The sequence below is a fragment of the Nicotiana sylvestris genome, chromosome 2 (assembly GCF_000393655.2).
Source record: "Nicotiana sylvestris chromosome 2, ASM39365v2, whole genome shotgun sequence".
Classification (NCBI taxonomy): domain Eukaryota; kingdom Viridiplantae; phylum Streptophyta; class Magnoliopsida; order Solanales; family Solanaceae; genus Nicotiana; species Nicotiana sylvestris.
In genome coordinates, this window is record NC_091058.1 from 5373106 (window position 1) to 5389429 (window position 16324).

At 27.2% G+C, this 16324-nt stretch overlaps 1 protein-coding gene and 3 non-coding genes across 4 annotated transcripts; 1 reads left to right on the plus strand and 3 right to left on the minus strand.

Moving 5' to 3' along the window:
* The first annotated feature begins 365 nt into the window (after positions 1-365).
* Positions 366-4660, plus strand: LOC104247573 (cinnamoyl-CoA reductase-like SNL6). Its single transcript, XM_070167635.1, has 5 exons — positions 366-818; positions 1473-1654; positions 2365-2550; positions 3784-3937; positions 4247-4660. Exons 1-5 carry the CDS (start codon positions 548-550, stop codon positions 4552-4554), a joined length of 1101 nt encoding a protein of 366 aa, XP_070023736.1. The 5' UTR covers positions 366-547; the 3' UTR covers positions 4555-4660.
* Positions 4661-7295: 2635 nt separating this feature from the next.
* On the minus strand, positions 7296-7390 carry LOC138886645 (small nucleolar RNA snoR69Y). Its single transcript, XR_011405694.1, has one exon. It is a non-coding gene; the product is annotated as a small nucleolar RNA snoR69Y (small nucleolar RNA).
* A 93-nt stretch (positions 7391-7483) lies between these two features.
* Positions 7484-7624, minus strand: LOC138886649 (small nucleolar RNA snoR77). The gene has a single exon (XR_011405698.1). It is a non-coding gene; the product is annotated as a small nucleolar RNA snoR77 (small nucleolar RNA).
* A 91-nt stretch (positions 7625-7715) lies between these two features.
* On the minus strand, positions 7716-7805 carry LOC138886643 (small nucleolar RNA snoR1). The gene has a single exon (XR_011405692.1). It is a non-coding gene; the product is annotated as a small nucleolar RNA snoR1 (small nucleolar RNA).
* Positions 7806-16324: the final 8519 nt, after the last annotated feature.

Genomic DNA, 16324 nt, shown 5'->3' on the forward strand with positions numbered 1-16324 from the left:
ATCATATCCATCAACTTAAGATCTTTGATGGTCCTTTATGCATAAAGTTATTTTCGAAAAAGTATAATTAATCAAAAGCTAAAGCATTATAATTTAATTGATTAGTTAAACATATTTGAAATCTTAAAAATTATAAACAATCATGATAGCTCTAAAATACAAATGAAAAAATATTGAACATTTTGATATCTAAAAAAGGAAAGAGTTTTTCCAACTTCAGCTTTCAATAGTCAAATGAATTTCTTTTTGTATAATTTTACAATTATTTAATTTGAACTAAACGTGTATAAAAATATCAATTATCAAATCAATTTTACTTGTTATTATAATAACAGGTAACTGAAAATTGGCCCAAACTTAAAAACGAGCCGTATTGGCATATTGCCGAACATTAATAAAGGTGCTTTGTGCATGATGCTGGCACTTAATTAGAAAAAAATTAAAAAAATCCTCTAATTTGTCGCACAAATAGACTCTCAAACGCCTAGTCTCACAATTTACAAACAGTTAAAAGAAGCAGAATCATAGCTATTCAGTACTACAAAAAATGGGAATAGTATGTCCCGATGAGAGCAAGAGGATAGAGATCGAGGAATTTCGCCGGATGTTGCTATCTTACGCGGCGGTGCACCGGACAAAAGCGGCCGCCGACGATGAATTCCAAAATCCACAGCACTTGCCCACTGCAGTTGAACAGAACCGTGAGCTTGAAGAAAAGAAGGTGTGCGTCACCAGTGGCGTATCCTTCCTCGGTATTGCTATCGTAAACCAACTCTTACTCCGTGGATACTCTGTACGAGTCATTGTCGAAAACCAAGGTGCCAATATTTTATTTGACTTTAGTATTTTGCTCGTTTTCACCTCCTCCTCATGCTTTTGGTACTGCGTAAAAGAAAAAAAGAAGATAAAAAGTAACTTCTGATTCCTGGAGAATAGCAACAGCAGTTTGAATTTGGCCAACTGGAATCTGTTGTGCTGCTTTCATCAATGACTATTGCCATTCCTATGGTTTTTACTGGAATCGCGTGATTTAATGTTCCTTTGGATCTTCACTGTTAAATATGTTAAAATTATCGTGTACCACGTATTTTTTTTTTCATCCCGTTTTAATTTGCCTAAATTGACGTTCGATTTCGTGTTCTGGAAGTTATATCATCAGTTCGTCCTTTGCTGACCTCGCCGACTCTATAGAGTATGTTTATTATAGATATTTCTTTACACCGTCCATGCTTAAAAATTGAACTCAAATCTAAATGATAAAGAATTACTCACCCTGGTGTTTTTACACTAGTTCTTATCAAATTTGAATGATTAAGCACTCTAATAAGATGATAATATATATTAATTAATCGAGAAAAGTCAGATGTGCAAACACATAGGATACCAATAAATTATTTACCTATCTAAATCGAGTTGGAGCAATTTGTTTGGGGAGGACATATTTCCTGATATGCTAAGATTGTTTAATGCAGAGGATCTGGAAAAGCTAAGAGAGATGGAAATTACTGGAGAAATGGGACCGTCCATGAACACAGTAGAGGCAGTAATGGCAAGTCTAAATGATGTGCAAAGCCTATCAGAAGCATTCAACGGTTGTCGTGGCGTCTTCCACACTGCTGCCTTTGTGGACCCTGCTGGCTTATCTGGATATTCAGTATGTGTTTTTACTCTCTCTCTCACACCGTTGATGACACCAAAAAAACAGGGAAACACATTTCTTGTGCATAATTAGTAAGAATTAACTCAAATAGCCGCACACTCAACCACTTAAATTAAAAATAGCAGGTGAAGGTATAATATATACATAATTTATGTATTATATGTGTATAATCTATGCATATGGCTAGAAAAAATAAATAATGAATAAATTAATACTCTAATAATCACATTTGAGTAATAGAGTTTGGTACGGTTTATTAGAGCAAACATCACAATTTCATCCACAAATGGCACGTTCAATGCTAAATTTCCCTTTCCTCTATTAACTCTAATGAAGGAAAACGTTACTACTCTGTTTCTATAGTCATAACAAAATTCTAATCAACTTGCAGTACTTATTTCAAAGATGGGCAAATGTCGCTATTAATTATTGTCATTTTTTGTTTGGCAAATACAAATTGCACGCAGCATGTGGTTTCTCTTCAACAATATCTTAATTAAAATTTGCATAAACACGACATACCATTGTGTACACGTTAAAACGTTACCATATACAGATATTCTAGTCATCTACCTATATCAGACGGCTCATCATCTGTGTGTTTGTTAAGTACTTGCCGAACTTTCTGTTACTTACTCATGTGGTCATTTTTTTTTTTTTTTTGGTGAGGCACAGTTTTAATTTGTTAGTACTCCATTTTGTAGAAATCAATGGCTGAAGTAGAAGTGATGGTAAGCAAAAATGTGACTCGGGCATGTGCTATAACACCTTCGATCAAAAATTACGTGCTCACATCCTCACTTTTAGCCTGTATATGGAAAGATCTTAATTCATCAACAACAATTGATCATGATAGCTGGAGTGATGAGTCTATCTGCATAAACAACAAGGTACGTTAAAGTGATTATAGAGTGCTCTTCTTCCTGTGATACATTCATATTCCATTAAAGTACTAAGTCATGCTAAAGTAAGTAGACTAAAAAGGGAGTATTAATTACATTACTAAATGCTAAAGAAAAGATAAAAATAGGTTATGCATTTTTATCTAAATTATTGCAAAATAAAAAATAGATATTTAATACATTCACGTTCGTAGTATTGACTATTGAATTGACTGTCTTTTGTTAGCATTAGTATTGATTTGATTTTGGTTTGAGCTTTTGTTAGCATTATTTAATTTACTAATATTAATGGCTATAAAACTTATTGGAACAGTCAAAAGTTCTAAGTCCAACCTTAAAAGATAAAATTATGAAATTTTTTAAGAAATATTTATAAATTACATCACAATAAATATATTTATATATTAAATATATCTAATATTTCTATATATGTAATGTCGGTTGGTTTGGTTTATAGTCGGGTTGGTTTGGTTTCGATTTAACTTTCTTTAGTTAAAACCAAACCAAACCAATTATGGTCGGGTTTTTTTCCAACACCAAACCAAATCAAACCAAACCATAGTCGGATTTTTTTCTCGGTTTGACTCGGATTATCGGATTGGTGCGGTTTGTCGGTTTCCTTTGTACACCCCTAGGTCCTATTTATATCCCTGGTGCTTAGCAGGGAAATGATAAGATGAAAGTCAGTTGACATTTTTTCCGAAAAATTATAATATTTAGATAGGTATTTTTTATGTATATGTATATACTATGTATTGAATTCCTTGTATATTTTCGTATATTTACTTATTTAAATTTTAAAATATTTTATTGAAAATCTTGGCCCCGCTACTAGTACGTAGGAAGATGTCGCCAATTAAAGTATGAGACTAGTGGTTGCGTACTCATTCACTTGCAACAAGCACTAAAAACCACATGGGACCCCTCGTTCCTGGGCAATGCAAAAACCAGTGTAGTTTAACACATTATAATTCAAGTAACCAATCAATGTTTAGTGTAAAAAGTAACTTAGATATTATTAACTAATTCTTTTACACTGTGTAGTCAAGATAACAACGAAGCAACTACTAGTCGTCCACTTACAATAACAAGTCATAGTCCCATTAAAACCTCTCTAATTTCGTAAGTCAGTCAAGACCTCATGATTGACTAAGATATGTGAGAAATTAATATCTAAATATTGGAATTTAATTACCTTTCGTAATTGAACAAAATTGGCAGTTATGGTATGCGTTGGGTAAGCTGAAGGCAGAAAGAGTAGCGTGGAACGCAGCTAAGGAGAGTGGATTCAAGTTGGCTACTATTTGTCCTGGTCTAGTAACTGGTCCTGATTTCCTCAGCAGGAATCCAACCTCTACCATTGCCTATCTTAAAGGTGATCTGCAATTTTCTTACTCCATTTCAATTAAGACAAGGCATTTCACTTATCAAGAGTCAAACTACACAAAGTTTGACATGAGAAATTTTTTATCATATTGACATGAGAAATTTTTTAACTTATAACACTTTTCGTGTAGTTTTGTATATCTTAATTTTAATTTTAAAATACTAAGTTGAACTAATTTAATTTAGCTTCAAAGTTTAATCAAATTGACTCTCAGTAACGAAATGTCTCATCCAAATTTAAACATAGGGAATACATATTTTTGAATTCTGAGCTAATACTTGAGTATATGATATTCAGGAGCCCAAGAAATGTTCAGAAATGGACTCTTGGCGACAGTGGATGTTAATAGATTAGCAATATCACACGTTTTGGTGTTTGAGAAGATGAAAAACACAGCTTCTGGCAGGTATATTAGCTTTGATCGAGTGATTAGAAGTGAAGAGGAATTTGAAAAATTAGCAAGAGAAACCGGCATCGAATTTAGCACGATGAGAACAAACACCATAATTGGTGCCTCCAATACTAATAGGATTGGTATTAAATTGTCAAATGCAAAGCTTTGCCGTTTAATGTCTGCAACATACAGATGTAATAGTGAGTGCTAGCTCCCATCAATAAACTCAATACTCTATGCCGATATCAAAATTTTGTAAGCGCAGCAAGTAATGTATGATCCTAATTAGATTGGTGAGAGTAAAAGAAGGTTTTTAACTGGTTCTTGGCCAAATGAAACTAAAAGTTCGAACCTTATACTTTGAGGAAACTATGCAAACTACCTATTCAATTCAAAATAATTACCCGTTTTTACCCATTCTCATAATAGTTACATAAAAAGTGCATCGTACCAAAATAAATTACCCGATCAACCTCCTATACCACAGCATGAAAAAACAAAATGCACAGACCCTAGAAGTCTCTTTATTCCCTCTCATGGCTTCTCCATCCCTAGAAACACTTCACACGCCTCTATTGCTATTAAACTGAGTCGTACAGTACATTACCTTTACAATAGCTTGGGTATCTACCATCAGCACCAACGAATTTCTCCAAATATGTCGTTCATGCACTGAATTCGTGAAGATTTTTCTTAATTCGTTCAATTGATAAAACTTGCCTTACTTTTAGGTAGGTTCTTAAAAAAAATATTATATGTATTTATCTTTCAACTATTGCAGCCCAAGGTGGATAAAATGAAAGATTTTCTTTTGTTAAGTATATGAGAGTCAAATATGCAAGAGGTATCAAGAGCTTAATTAAGGACTATAGCTATAAAGGGTAACCAGTCACGATGCGGTTTCAATTTAATTAAATTTAATTATGCGTTTTTTCTATTTATTCTTTAGTTTTGCTATTATATTATTAAATACTTAATATTATTACATTGTCATGTGGCTTTTATTAGTTTGTTTGAATTTAATATTTATTTCTACGATACTCATTCTAATACAATATAGATAAAAATTAAAAGGTGTTTTAGTGGTAACTTTGACTATATTGTTCATATTTCATATTATGATTTCTCTTATTATATTTCAAAAAACAATCTCATCTCAAATTCAAAACATTCTTATCATTAAATTTTCTAAATTAGACCACGTTTTCAAAAAATTATGTTATAGTTTCAAACTTTAACAAACTGCACTTAATTCAAACATTAATTTTAGAAAAATATTTCTTAATTGTTTGAACACATTATATCTAAATGTTGTAGAAATATTTACGTATAAAATATTTATTTACCCAATTTATCAATATTAAAATGACTTTATTAGTTTTGTTATTAAAATATTTTTTACTAATTATTTAATATTTTTCTTATAGTATAAATAATTTGAATATTTTATTTATGATCTAATTTTGTTGCTTGAATTTTTTTTTATTTTTTAAAGTTAATAAATATTTACTAAGATATATTTTAACGACTCTAAATTATAAATAGTTATAGGTAATCTAAATTTACGTCTTTCTAATATATTTTTCTATATAGATTTGATTTATCTAATATCTATTTAGATTATTTATAAGACTTATTCAACTATTACCATTAATTATGTTTCCATTTATAACTTTTAATTATTAATATTGTCCTAAAATTGTCAAGTGGCTTCATTATATCTTGTCACTAACAATTTTAGAACAACACTAATAATTAAAAAATATAAATAAAAACATAATTAATAAAAATAATAAATCTTATACATAATCTAAATAAATCTTAGACAAATCTAATCTATATAAAATTGTCAAGTGGAATCATTATAGCTTACTACTTGATTAAGCACAATATATACTATACTACTTTTAATATAATATAAATATAGATATATAGAAGATTTTTTTATCAGGCATTATTGTGAATGATAAAAAATGAATATTGATGGTTAAATAGTTTTAGACAAAACTTCATAAACAAAATCAAAAATTATATCCAATTTCAATTATCATTCACTTGAAAAATAATTTCAATTATTTTTTGAAATTTTACCATTCTTGTGTCCAAACCCCACTTAGTTGTATGAGTATTCCAGAATTTTGTGGTTGCATGAACAAGCCATGAAAGGATTAAAAGACTCTTCTTACACGGTGGCGTACTAATTTCCTGTTTCCTCTTGCTGCCCACTTAGCTTAAGCATTTGTGAACAATTTGCTATCACAGGAGAGGGTGTGTGGCTAAGCTTATAAATTGGTCAGCTTATAAGCACTTTTTAGTTTATCTAAAAAGTTTGGCAAAATTAAAAATGCTTATAAGCCAAAAATAAATCAAAAGTCATAAGTTGGTCTCCCCCAACTTATCAAATTTCTAACACTTTAGGTTTGACCAAAATATTTATTATTCTATCCTTAAAAAATTCCTTTTAAAACAAAACTCTTTACGTAAGTGTTTATTTTTTAAATCAATTTCAACACTTAAAATGTTTTACAACACCTAATGCTTATCAGCTATTTTAAATCAGCTAATCCAAACAGGCTCTAGGTATTCCATTTTAATTAAAAAAACTATGGACGTCGATGCAATCTGCAAGTGTAAATAAAATCGCTTTATAGTATGTCTAAATTAACAAAAAATAACGGTGAATGTCACTATAATTTAGCAAGTTCAGCACCGTGAGACATGGGCGAAGCCACGTGGTCATAAGGATAAGGGTGGTCATAAGGGTGGTCTTCGTCGGAAAATTAATCATGTATATAATAGAATATACATTTTAGAGATATATAAAACATATTAAACATATTTGTTGGAATTTTTTTTAATTCTTTCAAATTTAAAGGCCCTTCGGCAAAATTACTAGATTCCACACTGCTATGAGCAATGGCACAGACAATCTTGTTTTTCTTTTTCAAAGAGGCGAAGCTCAGATATGTTGGAAAAACAATATATTCCCGGACCTCATTAAAAGGTCTCATAGAGCTGGGTTAGATTTTGTCATCACTGCATCGCACCCTTTACCAATTTCGCTAAAAATAATTATTACTAAAGTAATAAACTGTTTTAATTCAGTAGCTACAAATATAGAAATTTATAAATGGGAAAGAAATGTACTAAGGCGTTACTAGACCAGCTTCAAAGATTTGTGAAAATCTCAGCAAATCTGAAGAGCCTAAGCAAGTTTAATTTACGAGCAGATTAACACCTCCCTTCCCATTTCCTCTTATTGGAAGAAAAGGGGGCTGCCTGAATTTCCACTCGGTACCAAAATTTAGACAGAAAACCCAGAAAAAAAACATACAGAAATTTAAAAAAAGAAAAAAGGATGAGTTTACCTAGGGCTCAGAGAGTTGCTTAATGTGCTCAAAGAAGAGCAAAGCTCTTCTCATACAAGAGGTGTCAGAAATAATAAAAGCAATCATCATCGCCCAATTGTTCCACCAAAAAATGAAAAACAAATCGAATATATAAAAAGAAGCAACTCAATTGTTCAAGAGTTTAAGAATGAAAGACGCAGTAGTTTACATAATGAAAATGGAGGAAAATAGAGTGAATACTTATAAGGGAACCACTACGGCGGAGCTGCAAATTAGGGTTTACAATTTCTTGTTCTCATCCACGAGGATGTACTTAATATATTGCTGATGGGCCTTAAATGGATATGCCCGGCCCACTGACCTAAACCTGACACTGCGAAAGGTGAACTCCAAAGTCATCCAACTAAGGCCCAGTGGGCAACGACATAATTCGAGAAGTTTTATTTTGTGTCTCATACAACTGACACTAGTTGTAGGGGCATTTGTATTTATACCTGCTTTTTGTGTCACGATTTAACTTATGCCCGCTTTGCAAAAAAAAATACAAGCGTATCCGTTTTTTCGCATAACTTCAGCATACGGGACTGAAGTAGCAAAGGCAATCACGCAAAACTTCAGCATTCTAGTAGTCGGGCTTGAAGTTCAGCTCTAGAGCTGAAGTTTTTGTTTTGTAACTGGCGAATTTCAGCTCTAGTGCTGAAGTTTTTATTTTGTAACTGGCGAATTTCAGCTCTAGAGCTGAAGTTTTTGTTTTGTAAATGACGAACTTTAGGTCTAAAGCTGAAGTTTTTGTTTGTAACTGGCGAACTTCAGCTCTAGAGTTGAAGTTTTTGTTTGTAACTGGCGAACTTCAGCTGAAGTTTTTGTAGAACATTTCTGCACATGCACTTTATATTTCTAGTTCAAGATATTTCTTGTTAACATCAACTAGTATTAGGACCCGCGCGATGCGCAGATAAATCATTTCAAATTACAATGTAGGTTGTTTGAATCATGTGCAAATAATCTTAAAATATAAACCTCTCAGATAAAAATTATATAACATGAGAATTTAATTATGAAGCAAGATATGAAATTATTGTTCAAATCTCGTAGTAGACAACCAATCTTTTAAATATATATTTGTAGCAACCTAACCCCTTGATTTTAGTACTTACATTTTGTTCCGCCATCAATATTAAAGAATACTAAACATGTCATATTATGATTTGTCTTGTTCGAGCACATTGAATAATATTATTTTAACAAATTTTTTACTATCACTTTAGTTTTATCTGGAAGTTAAATATGTCTTATTCATCACATCTTTTTTATGTAAATTCTTTTTTTTTTGTTCTTTTCTTATAGTTATTGTATTCTATTAGCTTATAATTAAATTAATGTCTTGCTTATTTTCTTTTAATAGTATTTAATAAAAATAAATGTTTATTCTTGAAATTTGGTGTACCTTTATGCTTTTAGCCTCTTATTCATAATATTTTAATCATTTAAATTTCTCAATAGTATTTTTAATATTATTAGTATTTTATTTTATCTATTCTTAAATTAATTTAAAGTATAAGTATCCCCACACTACCTCTATTTTATTTTATACATTCTCTTCCCTAATATAAATTTTAATTATTTTTTATATTAATGTTTTACCTATAACCAAAATAATATCATATTATGTTTTAAATTGTAACTTTTAATTAGTCTAAAATATTAATACATAAGTTATTTGATTATCATATTCCAAATATATTGAGTTCTCTTATAATTAACTTTGTATTAGATGCAGTTAAATTTTCCTTTTTTAGCTATAAGATACAATTTAATTTTTAATTTTCATTAGTAAATTTCATTTAATCATAGATTTTCTTAAATTGTTTGAACACATTATTTCAAAATATTGTAGTAATATTTTTACTGTCATTTTAGTTCTTTACTTAATATTTTCAAAAACAACAAAAATCTCATCTCAAATTCAAATAATTCTTATCATTCTATTTTCTAAATTGGACAACATTTTCCAAAAATTGTGCATGCATTCAAACTCAAACTAACTGCACTCGATTAAGATATTAATCATAAAAAAATATTTTCTTTATTTTTTGAACATATTATATCTAAATATTGTAGTAATATTTTCACTGTCATTTTATTTCTTTACATAAATTTTCTTTCAATTTTAGTTTTAAGATACAAGTTTATTTTTTGTAAAATTACCTATATTAGAAATTTATTTTGAATATTTAAATTTTTGTTTTTGTTTTTATTTTTTCATAAATAAGACTTCAATTTCGTGGTATTATCCATAATTTGAGCATTCACATCATAGTTTTAAGAACATTCTAGTCTCAAATTTAATTAGTCTTTTCTTTTCATTTCTAATAATTTAAAATAATTTTGCTATTTTTTTAATCTAATATATAGTCTTATTAAGTTTTACGTGGCTTTTCATTAACTTGTAACTTTATTTAATATCATTATCAACTACTTTTTTTTAATAGTATAAGATAAACATATAATTTTTAAGTTCTAAAATAAACATTTATTTTGTTTTAAAAATATTGTTCTGAAATTTTAAATTATTTAAAATTTAATAATGTTTTTAAGTATTCTAAAATATTTAATTTATTTTATTTTCTAAACTTATGATTTATAAATGTCCTTACATTATCTCTAATTTATTTTTTTATTCAATATTTTTAGTTTTTGATTTTACTATTAGACTTGAGTTATGTGGATTTAAATTATGACTTTTCTTATCATAATATATAAAACTTTCTCATCTCAAGTTTAAATAAGTTTTACCCTTTTTCCTATGATAAAAAATCTGAATTTTTATTTTTTTCTCTATTTATTCTTTAAGTTTGATTTTATATTATTCTATTCCTAATATTATTACATTGTCATGTGAATTTTTATTAGCCTGTTTGAATTTAATATCTATTTTTTTCACATTCATTCTAATATAATATAGATAAAAATTTAAAAACTTTCTCATCTCAAATTCAAATAATTTTTATCATTCTATTTTCTTTATTGGACCATATTTTCAAAAAATTATGTTATGCTTTCAAACTTAAACTAACTGAACTCAATTCAAATATTAATTATAGAAAAATATTTTCTTAATTGTATGAACAAATTATATCTAAATATTATTGTAATATTTACGTATAAGATATTTGTTTGTGCGATTTATCAATATTAATATAAATTTATTATTCTTGTTATTAAAATATCTTTTACTGGTTATTTTTTTTTCTTACCTAATAAATAATTTGTATACTTAATGCAAGTTCTTATTTTGTTGCTTGAATTTATTTAATTTTTAAACTCAATAAATATTTAATATCTTAAGTAAATTTTAGTTTTATATAAATAGTCACAGGTTATCTCAATTTACGTCTTTATATATTTTTATTTTATTCTATTATAGTTTTTAATAAATTTTTCACATCCATATTTCTAGATAATATAGAAGAAAATCTATGAGTGGATCAATATATAGATATAGATACAAATATACATATAAATTTAAATATAGATATATAAATTAGATTTGTGTAAGATCTATTTAGATTATGCATAAGATTCATTAAATTACTTCCATTAATTATGTTTCTATATATAATTTTTAATTATTAATGTTGTCCTAAAATTGTCAAGTGACTTTATTTTAGCTTGACACTTGGCTTAACCACAATACATACTACTCTCCTTTTAATATAACTAGTATTATTACCCACGCGATGCGCGGATACAAACCTATAAATTAACCATAATGATTTATGTGCAAATAACTTTAAAATATTAATCTTTCAGATAAAATTTATATATAATCATTAAACAAATGTTAATAAAAAATAAAAATTTCTCAAATCTCTTAAAATTACTCATAATTTCTTGTCCATAATGCATTACCCATAACTTAAAATTATCATAGTCTTGTCCGTTACTTCCATTATAATACATTATAAATAAAAATATGTTTTTTTTCTTGTAGTAAAATGTTTTATTTACTTTTATTCTTTTGATCTATTGTTCATATTAATTTTTAAATTTATCATATTTTTTATAATACCTATATTCTTATCTTTATAATTAATTAAGATAAAGGCGTTACTTTAATCTTTCAATTTATTTATTTATTAGATTTTATTAATTAAGATAGGGCAGACAATATTTTTACAAAAATATTCACTTTCTTTTCATTCAGATTCAAAAAAAATTTAAATTTAAATTAAGTATTAGTATTAATATTATCTAAATTGCCAAGTGATTTTATAGTAGTTTGTCACGTGGCTTAACCACAATGCAAATTTTATTCATTATTGTTTAAAATACTTTCTCTTCTCAAAATTCAAATAAGTCTTATTATTCCAAATATTTCTATATTAAAATTATTTATTTATATATATATATTTCTCTTTTTCTTTTAATTTTTTAAATTATGTTGTCCATATTAATGTTTAAATTTATCATATTTTTTATAATACCTATATTTTTATCTTTATAATTAATTAAGATAGAGGCATTTTTTTAATCTTCCAATGTAATTTTTTTTAAAAATTTTATTAATTAAGATACGTCAGACAATATCTTTACAAAAATATTTACTTTCTTTTCATTGAGATTCCAAAAAATATGTTTTAATTTAAATTAAGTATTAGTATTAATACTATCCTAAATTGCCAAGTGGCTCTATAATAGTTTGTCACTTGGTTTAATATAATATATATAAACACTCACACACACACTTTCTCTTTTCAAAAATCAAATAAGTCTTATCCTTCCATATATTTCTACATTGAAATTATATATATATATATATATATATATATATATATATATATATATATATATATATATATATATATATATTATCTTTTCTTTTAATTTATTGTAATAATTTATACACACATATATTCTCTTGGAATTTGGTTTATAAATTTTTTGATTTTCTCAGAAGTTAACAATATTACAAAAACTCAATGTCAAATTAGGAAAAAGAATGTAGTCTTCAAAAAAAAAATCTTTCGATGTTACCCTTTCAAATATATATATATTTCTTGCAAATAACCCTTTTAAATGCCTAAAATTAAAGCGACAAAGTAGTTTTAATACGATTTGCAATATCCCACAACTTGAGGCATTTATTAGTCCAATTAAAAATGAAATGTGATACAAAATTAATACATTATATTTTCTTCTTATCCTTTTAACTTTATCCTAAGTCTTTCCTAAATTATTATTTATTTTGTCTTACTTTGTTATGTGTCTTATTCTTAAGACGCCACTTTATTTTATATTTTAACACACTCCAAAGTATAAATAGTCATAAATTGTCTCAATTACGTCTTTTTATATTTTTTATTTAGTTTCTATTATAGCTTTTCAATTAATTTTTCACCTCCATATTTCCAGCTAATAAAGAAAATCTATGTGTGGATCAATATATAGATACAAAATATAGATATAGATGTAGATATCAATATACATATAAATATAAATATAGATATAGATATATAAATAAAATTTGTCTAAGATCTATTTAGATTATGTATAAGATTAATTCAACTACTTCCATTAATTATGTTTCCATCTATAATTTTTAATTATTAATGTTGTCTTAAAATTGCCAAGTGGCTTCATTTTAGCTTGCCACTTGGCTTAACCACAATGCATACTACTCTCCTTTTAATATAACTAGTATTAGTACCCGCGTGATGTGCGGATAATTAAAAAAAATGATGTACACCGTAAAATTTAATATGTTAGTGTCAATACCATCTTTACAACCAAACATTAAAAACATATTAGGATTTCGGTAAAACTTTCATTCCATCTCCTAATAATTGTTCCATAAAAAATAATGATACTATACAATTTGCTTGATATGAACATTCCACGAAAAATAATGATGCTATATAATTTGCTTGATATGAAGCATGTGTCTAATGGAACATTATTGTAGCAAATGCTCATGGACATATTACATTGCATTTTCCAGAAGTTGTCCTCTGTATTGAGGTTTATTACTACAAAAAGGCATGAGTAAAAATTTAAGAATTTCTGGTCCTTGGGCGATAATTTTTGACGGAAATGAGAGACAACATATATTGTATTACTGATGAGACAACATAATGAAGAAGACATGCCAGAATGATCCTTTAGAAGGAAACTTAGTTGGCATCTAAAATTATTGCACACTTTCAGATGTTTTGATTAAGTGTAGAATAAAATATATTCAAATACATCAATAGCTTGGATTTTAGGAAGCCGATAGATCTCATCATGCCAACATCAGAATCTAGATAAGCTTCATGCACTTGGATTGCAGATAACATAGTCACATGCCACTGTTCGATGTCACTACAGGTGATATCTTTTTAGACTTTCTCAATGCATCTAGCTTATATTATGCTCTCTGCAATAAATTATCCAACTTTGCATTAAAGTAAAAAGTTGCATACTACCTCAATATGGAATTCTCCAGTTTCTGGTTCTTTGGCCACTGTTGATGTCCACCCAGCAGCAGATAAGGATTGCTAGTATAATCCATTAGTATTCTCCATTTATCACTAATCTGCAAGCTAACACGACAGTACCACTCAAATATGATAAAAACTTGTGGCAGATTAATCACAACAACACGACAATAAAATACACAAATGCAGTAACCAATAATGACACAGAATAAATCATATATAAAGAAAACAGAGAAATACTTAATTGGCTTCAAGATTCTAGGAGTGAGGCGCTGGAAAAAAAGCTAAAATGTCACCTCTGATGAACTACCACATAACATAGCTATACCAAATTAAAAATAATAACTAAAGAAAATGATACATAAGACCAAAGGATCATAAGACAATAACAATACTCAATAATTAAATGATAAATCATTTAATAACAGAGTTTCCAATAGTTGCATGAATTCGATCTCTCTTAAACAAAAAATTTGAAAAAAAAAAATTAAGTTAAGTTAATAAGGCGCATAACTTGAAAAAAATACATCACAACTCGAAAAAATAACAACAGCTAAAAGAGTATGCACCTTTCATCTTGAATAATTAATTCAATTGAATTAGGATTTTCTGGTTTCTCACGGTCTGGAACGTGCTATAATCTAACAACACGAACCTTCAAATTCCAACTCATTTTGGACGTTGATATTTCACTGTTATAGTTATAGTTTGGAGCCATACTTTGCAGTAGTTTGTGCGTAAGCTAAACCCTAAGCAATGTAGAGGAGCCAAACCTAAATAAAAGTTGCTTAAATAAAGATTTTTAAGGAAAGGCTATCGTAGTAAATCAATATTAAGACATCTGAAATCTTAATTTTAAAAAAGGTATGTGTAAATCAATATGTAAAAGCGAGTGCGCTCAAGAAATGACACAGATCTTCATTTTTTAGCTTTGGGCTTTTTGAATTTTTAACCTTCGTTTATTTTTTTTATTAACCACCAAGCTTTAATTTTTCTTGTCTTTTTCCTTTGTCCTCTTGTTAATAATATTATTTCCTTTAATATAATATAGATGTAAGATACACAATATTTATTTAATTAATTATTTCTTAAAAAAGAATACCTACCATAACTGAATTATAGACAAAATTTAATTAAAGATATCTATAATAATGTATATTGTTCACAAATAATGTCAAATACAAAGCTTGTACTAAATAAAAATTATTATTTCAACATAAAATTAATGTGTAAGATACAAAACGAAATTAACAAAATTTAATTAATTCTTTCTTAAAAAGGATACCTACCATAACTGAATTATAAACAAAACTTAATTAAAGATACCTATAGTAATGTATATGATATATATAGTAATGTATATTGTTCACAAATAAGGTCAGATACAAAGCTTGTACTAAATAAAGAATTATTATTTCAACTTAAAATAAATGTGTAAGATACAAACTTAACAAAATTTTAATTAATTATTTCTCAAGAAAAGATGCTTATCATAACCGAATTATACATAAAATTTAGTTAAAGATACCTATAGTAATGTATATTGTTCACAAATAAGGTCAAATACAAAGTTTGTACTAAATAAAGAATTAAAATTAATGTGTAAGATACAATGATTCTTTCTCAAAAAAGGATTCATACCATTACTGAATTATACACAAAATCTATATTATACACAAATTTAATTAAAGATACCTATAGTTATAGTATATTGGTTTGCTTAATGAAAATTGCATCCTTTTTTTTTTGGTGTACGTCTTTGGTCATTAAAAAAAGAACATTTTTATTTCTATTTATCTTAAAATAATTGACTTTGATTAATTAAAGAATGAAATTCAACTTACAGAAAATCTTGGACTACTATTTCCATTAAATATGTTTTCATTTATAATTCAAATTTTTTATGTTGTCTTTAAATTGCAAAATGGCTTCATTTTAGCTTGCCACTTGGCTTAACCACATGCTTCACTACTCTCGTTTTAATATAATATAAATATAGATAATATATATATATATATATATATATTGTTGTTGTATTTAAGTTTTTTTTTATCTTATAAATAACTTTATACTTTATGTAAGATCTTATTTTACTGCTTGAATTTTTAAAATTTTTTGAAGTCAATAAATCTTTAATATCTTAAGTAAGTTT

What these genes read in the sequence shown, in the direction of transcription:
- LOC104247573 (XM_070167635.1), top strand. Translation starts at nt 548, where the DNA reads ATGGGAATAGTATGTCCCGATGAGAGCAAGAGGATAGAGATCGAGGAA. An exon ending in AGTCATTGTCGAAAACCAAG is followed by an intron (nt 819 to 1,472) that starts GTGCCAATATTT and finishes TGTTTAATGCAG; the next exon opens with AGGATCTGGAAAAGCTAAGA. An exon ending in CTATCTGCATAAACAACAAG is followed by an intron (nt 2,551 to 3,783) that starts GTACGTTAAAGT and finishes CAAAATTGGCAG; the next exon opens with TTATGGTATGCGTTGGGTAA.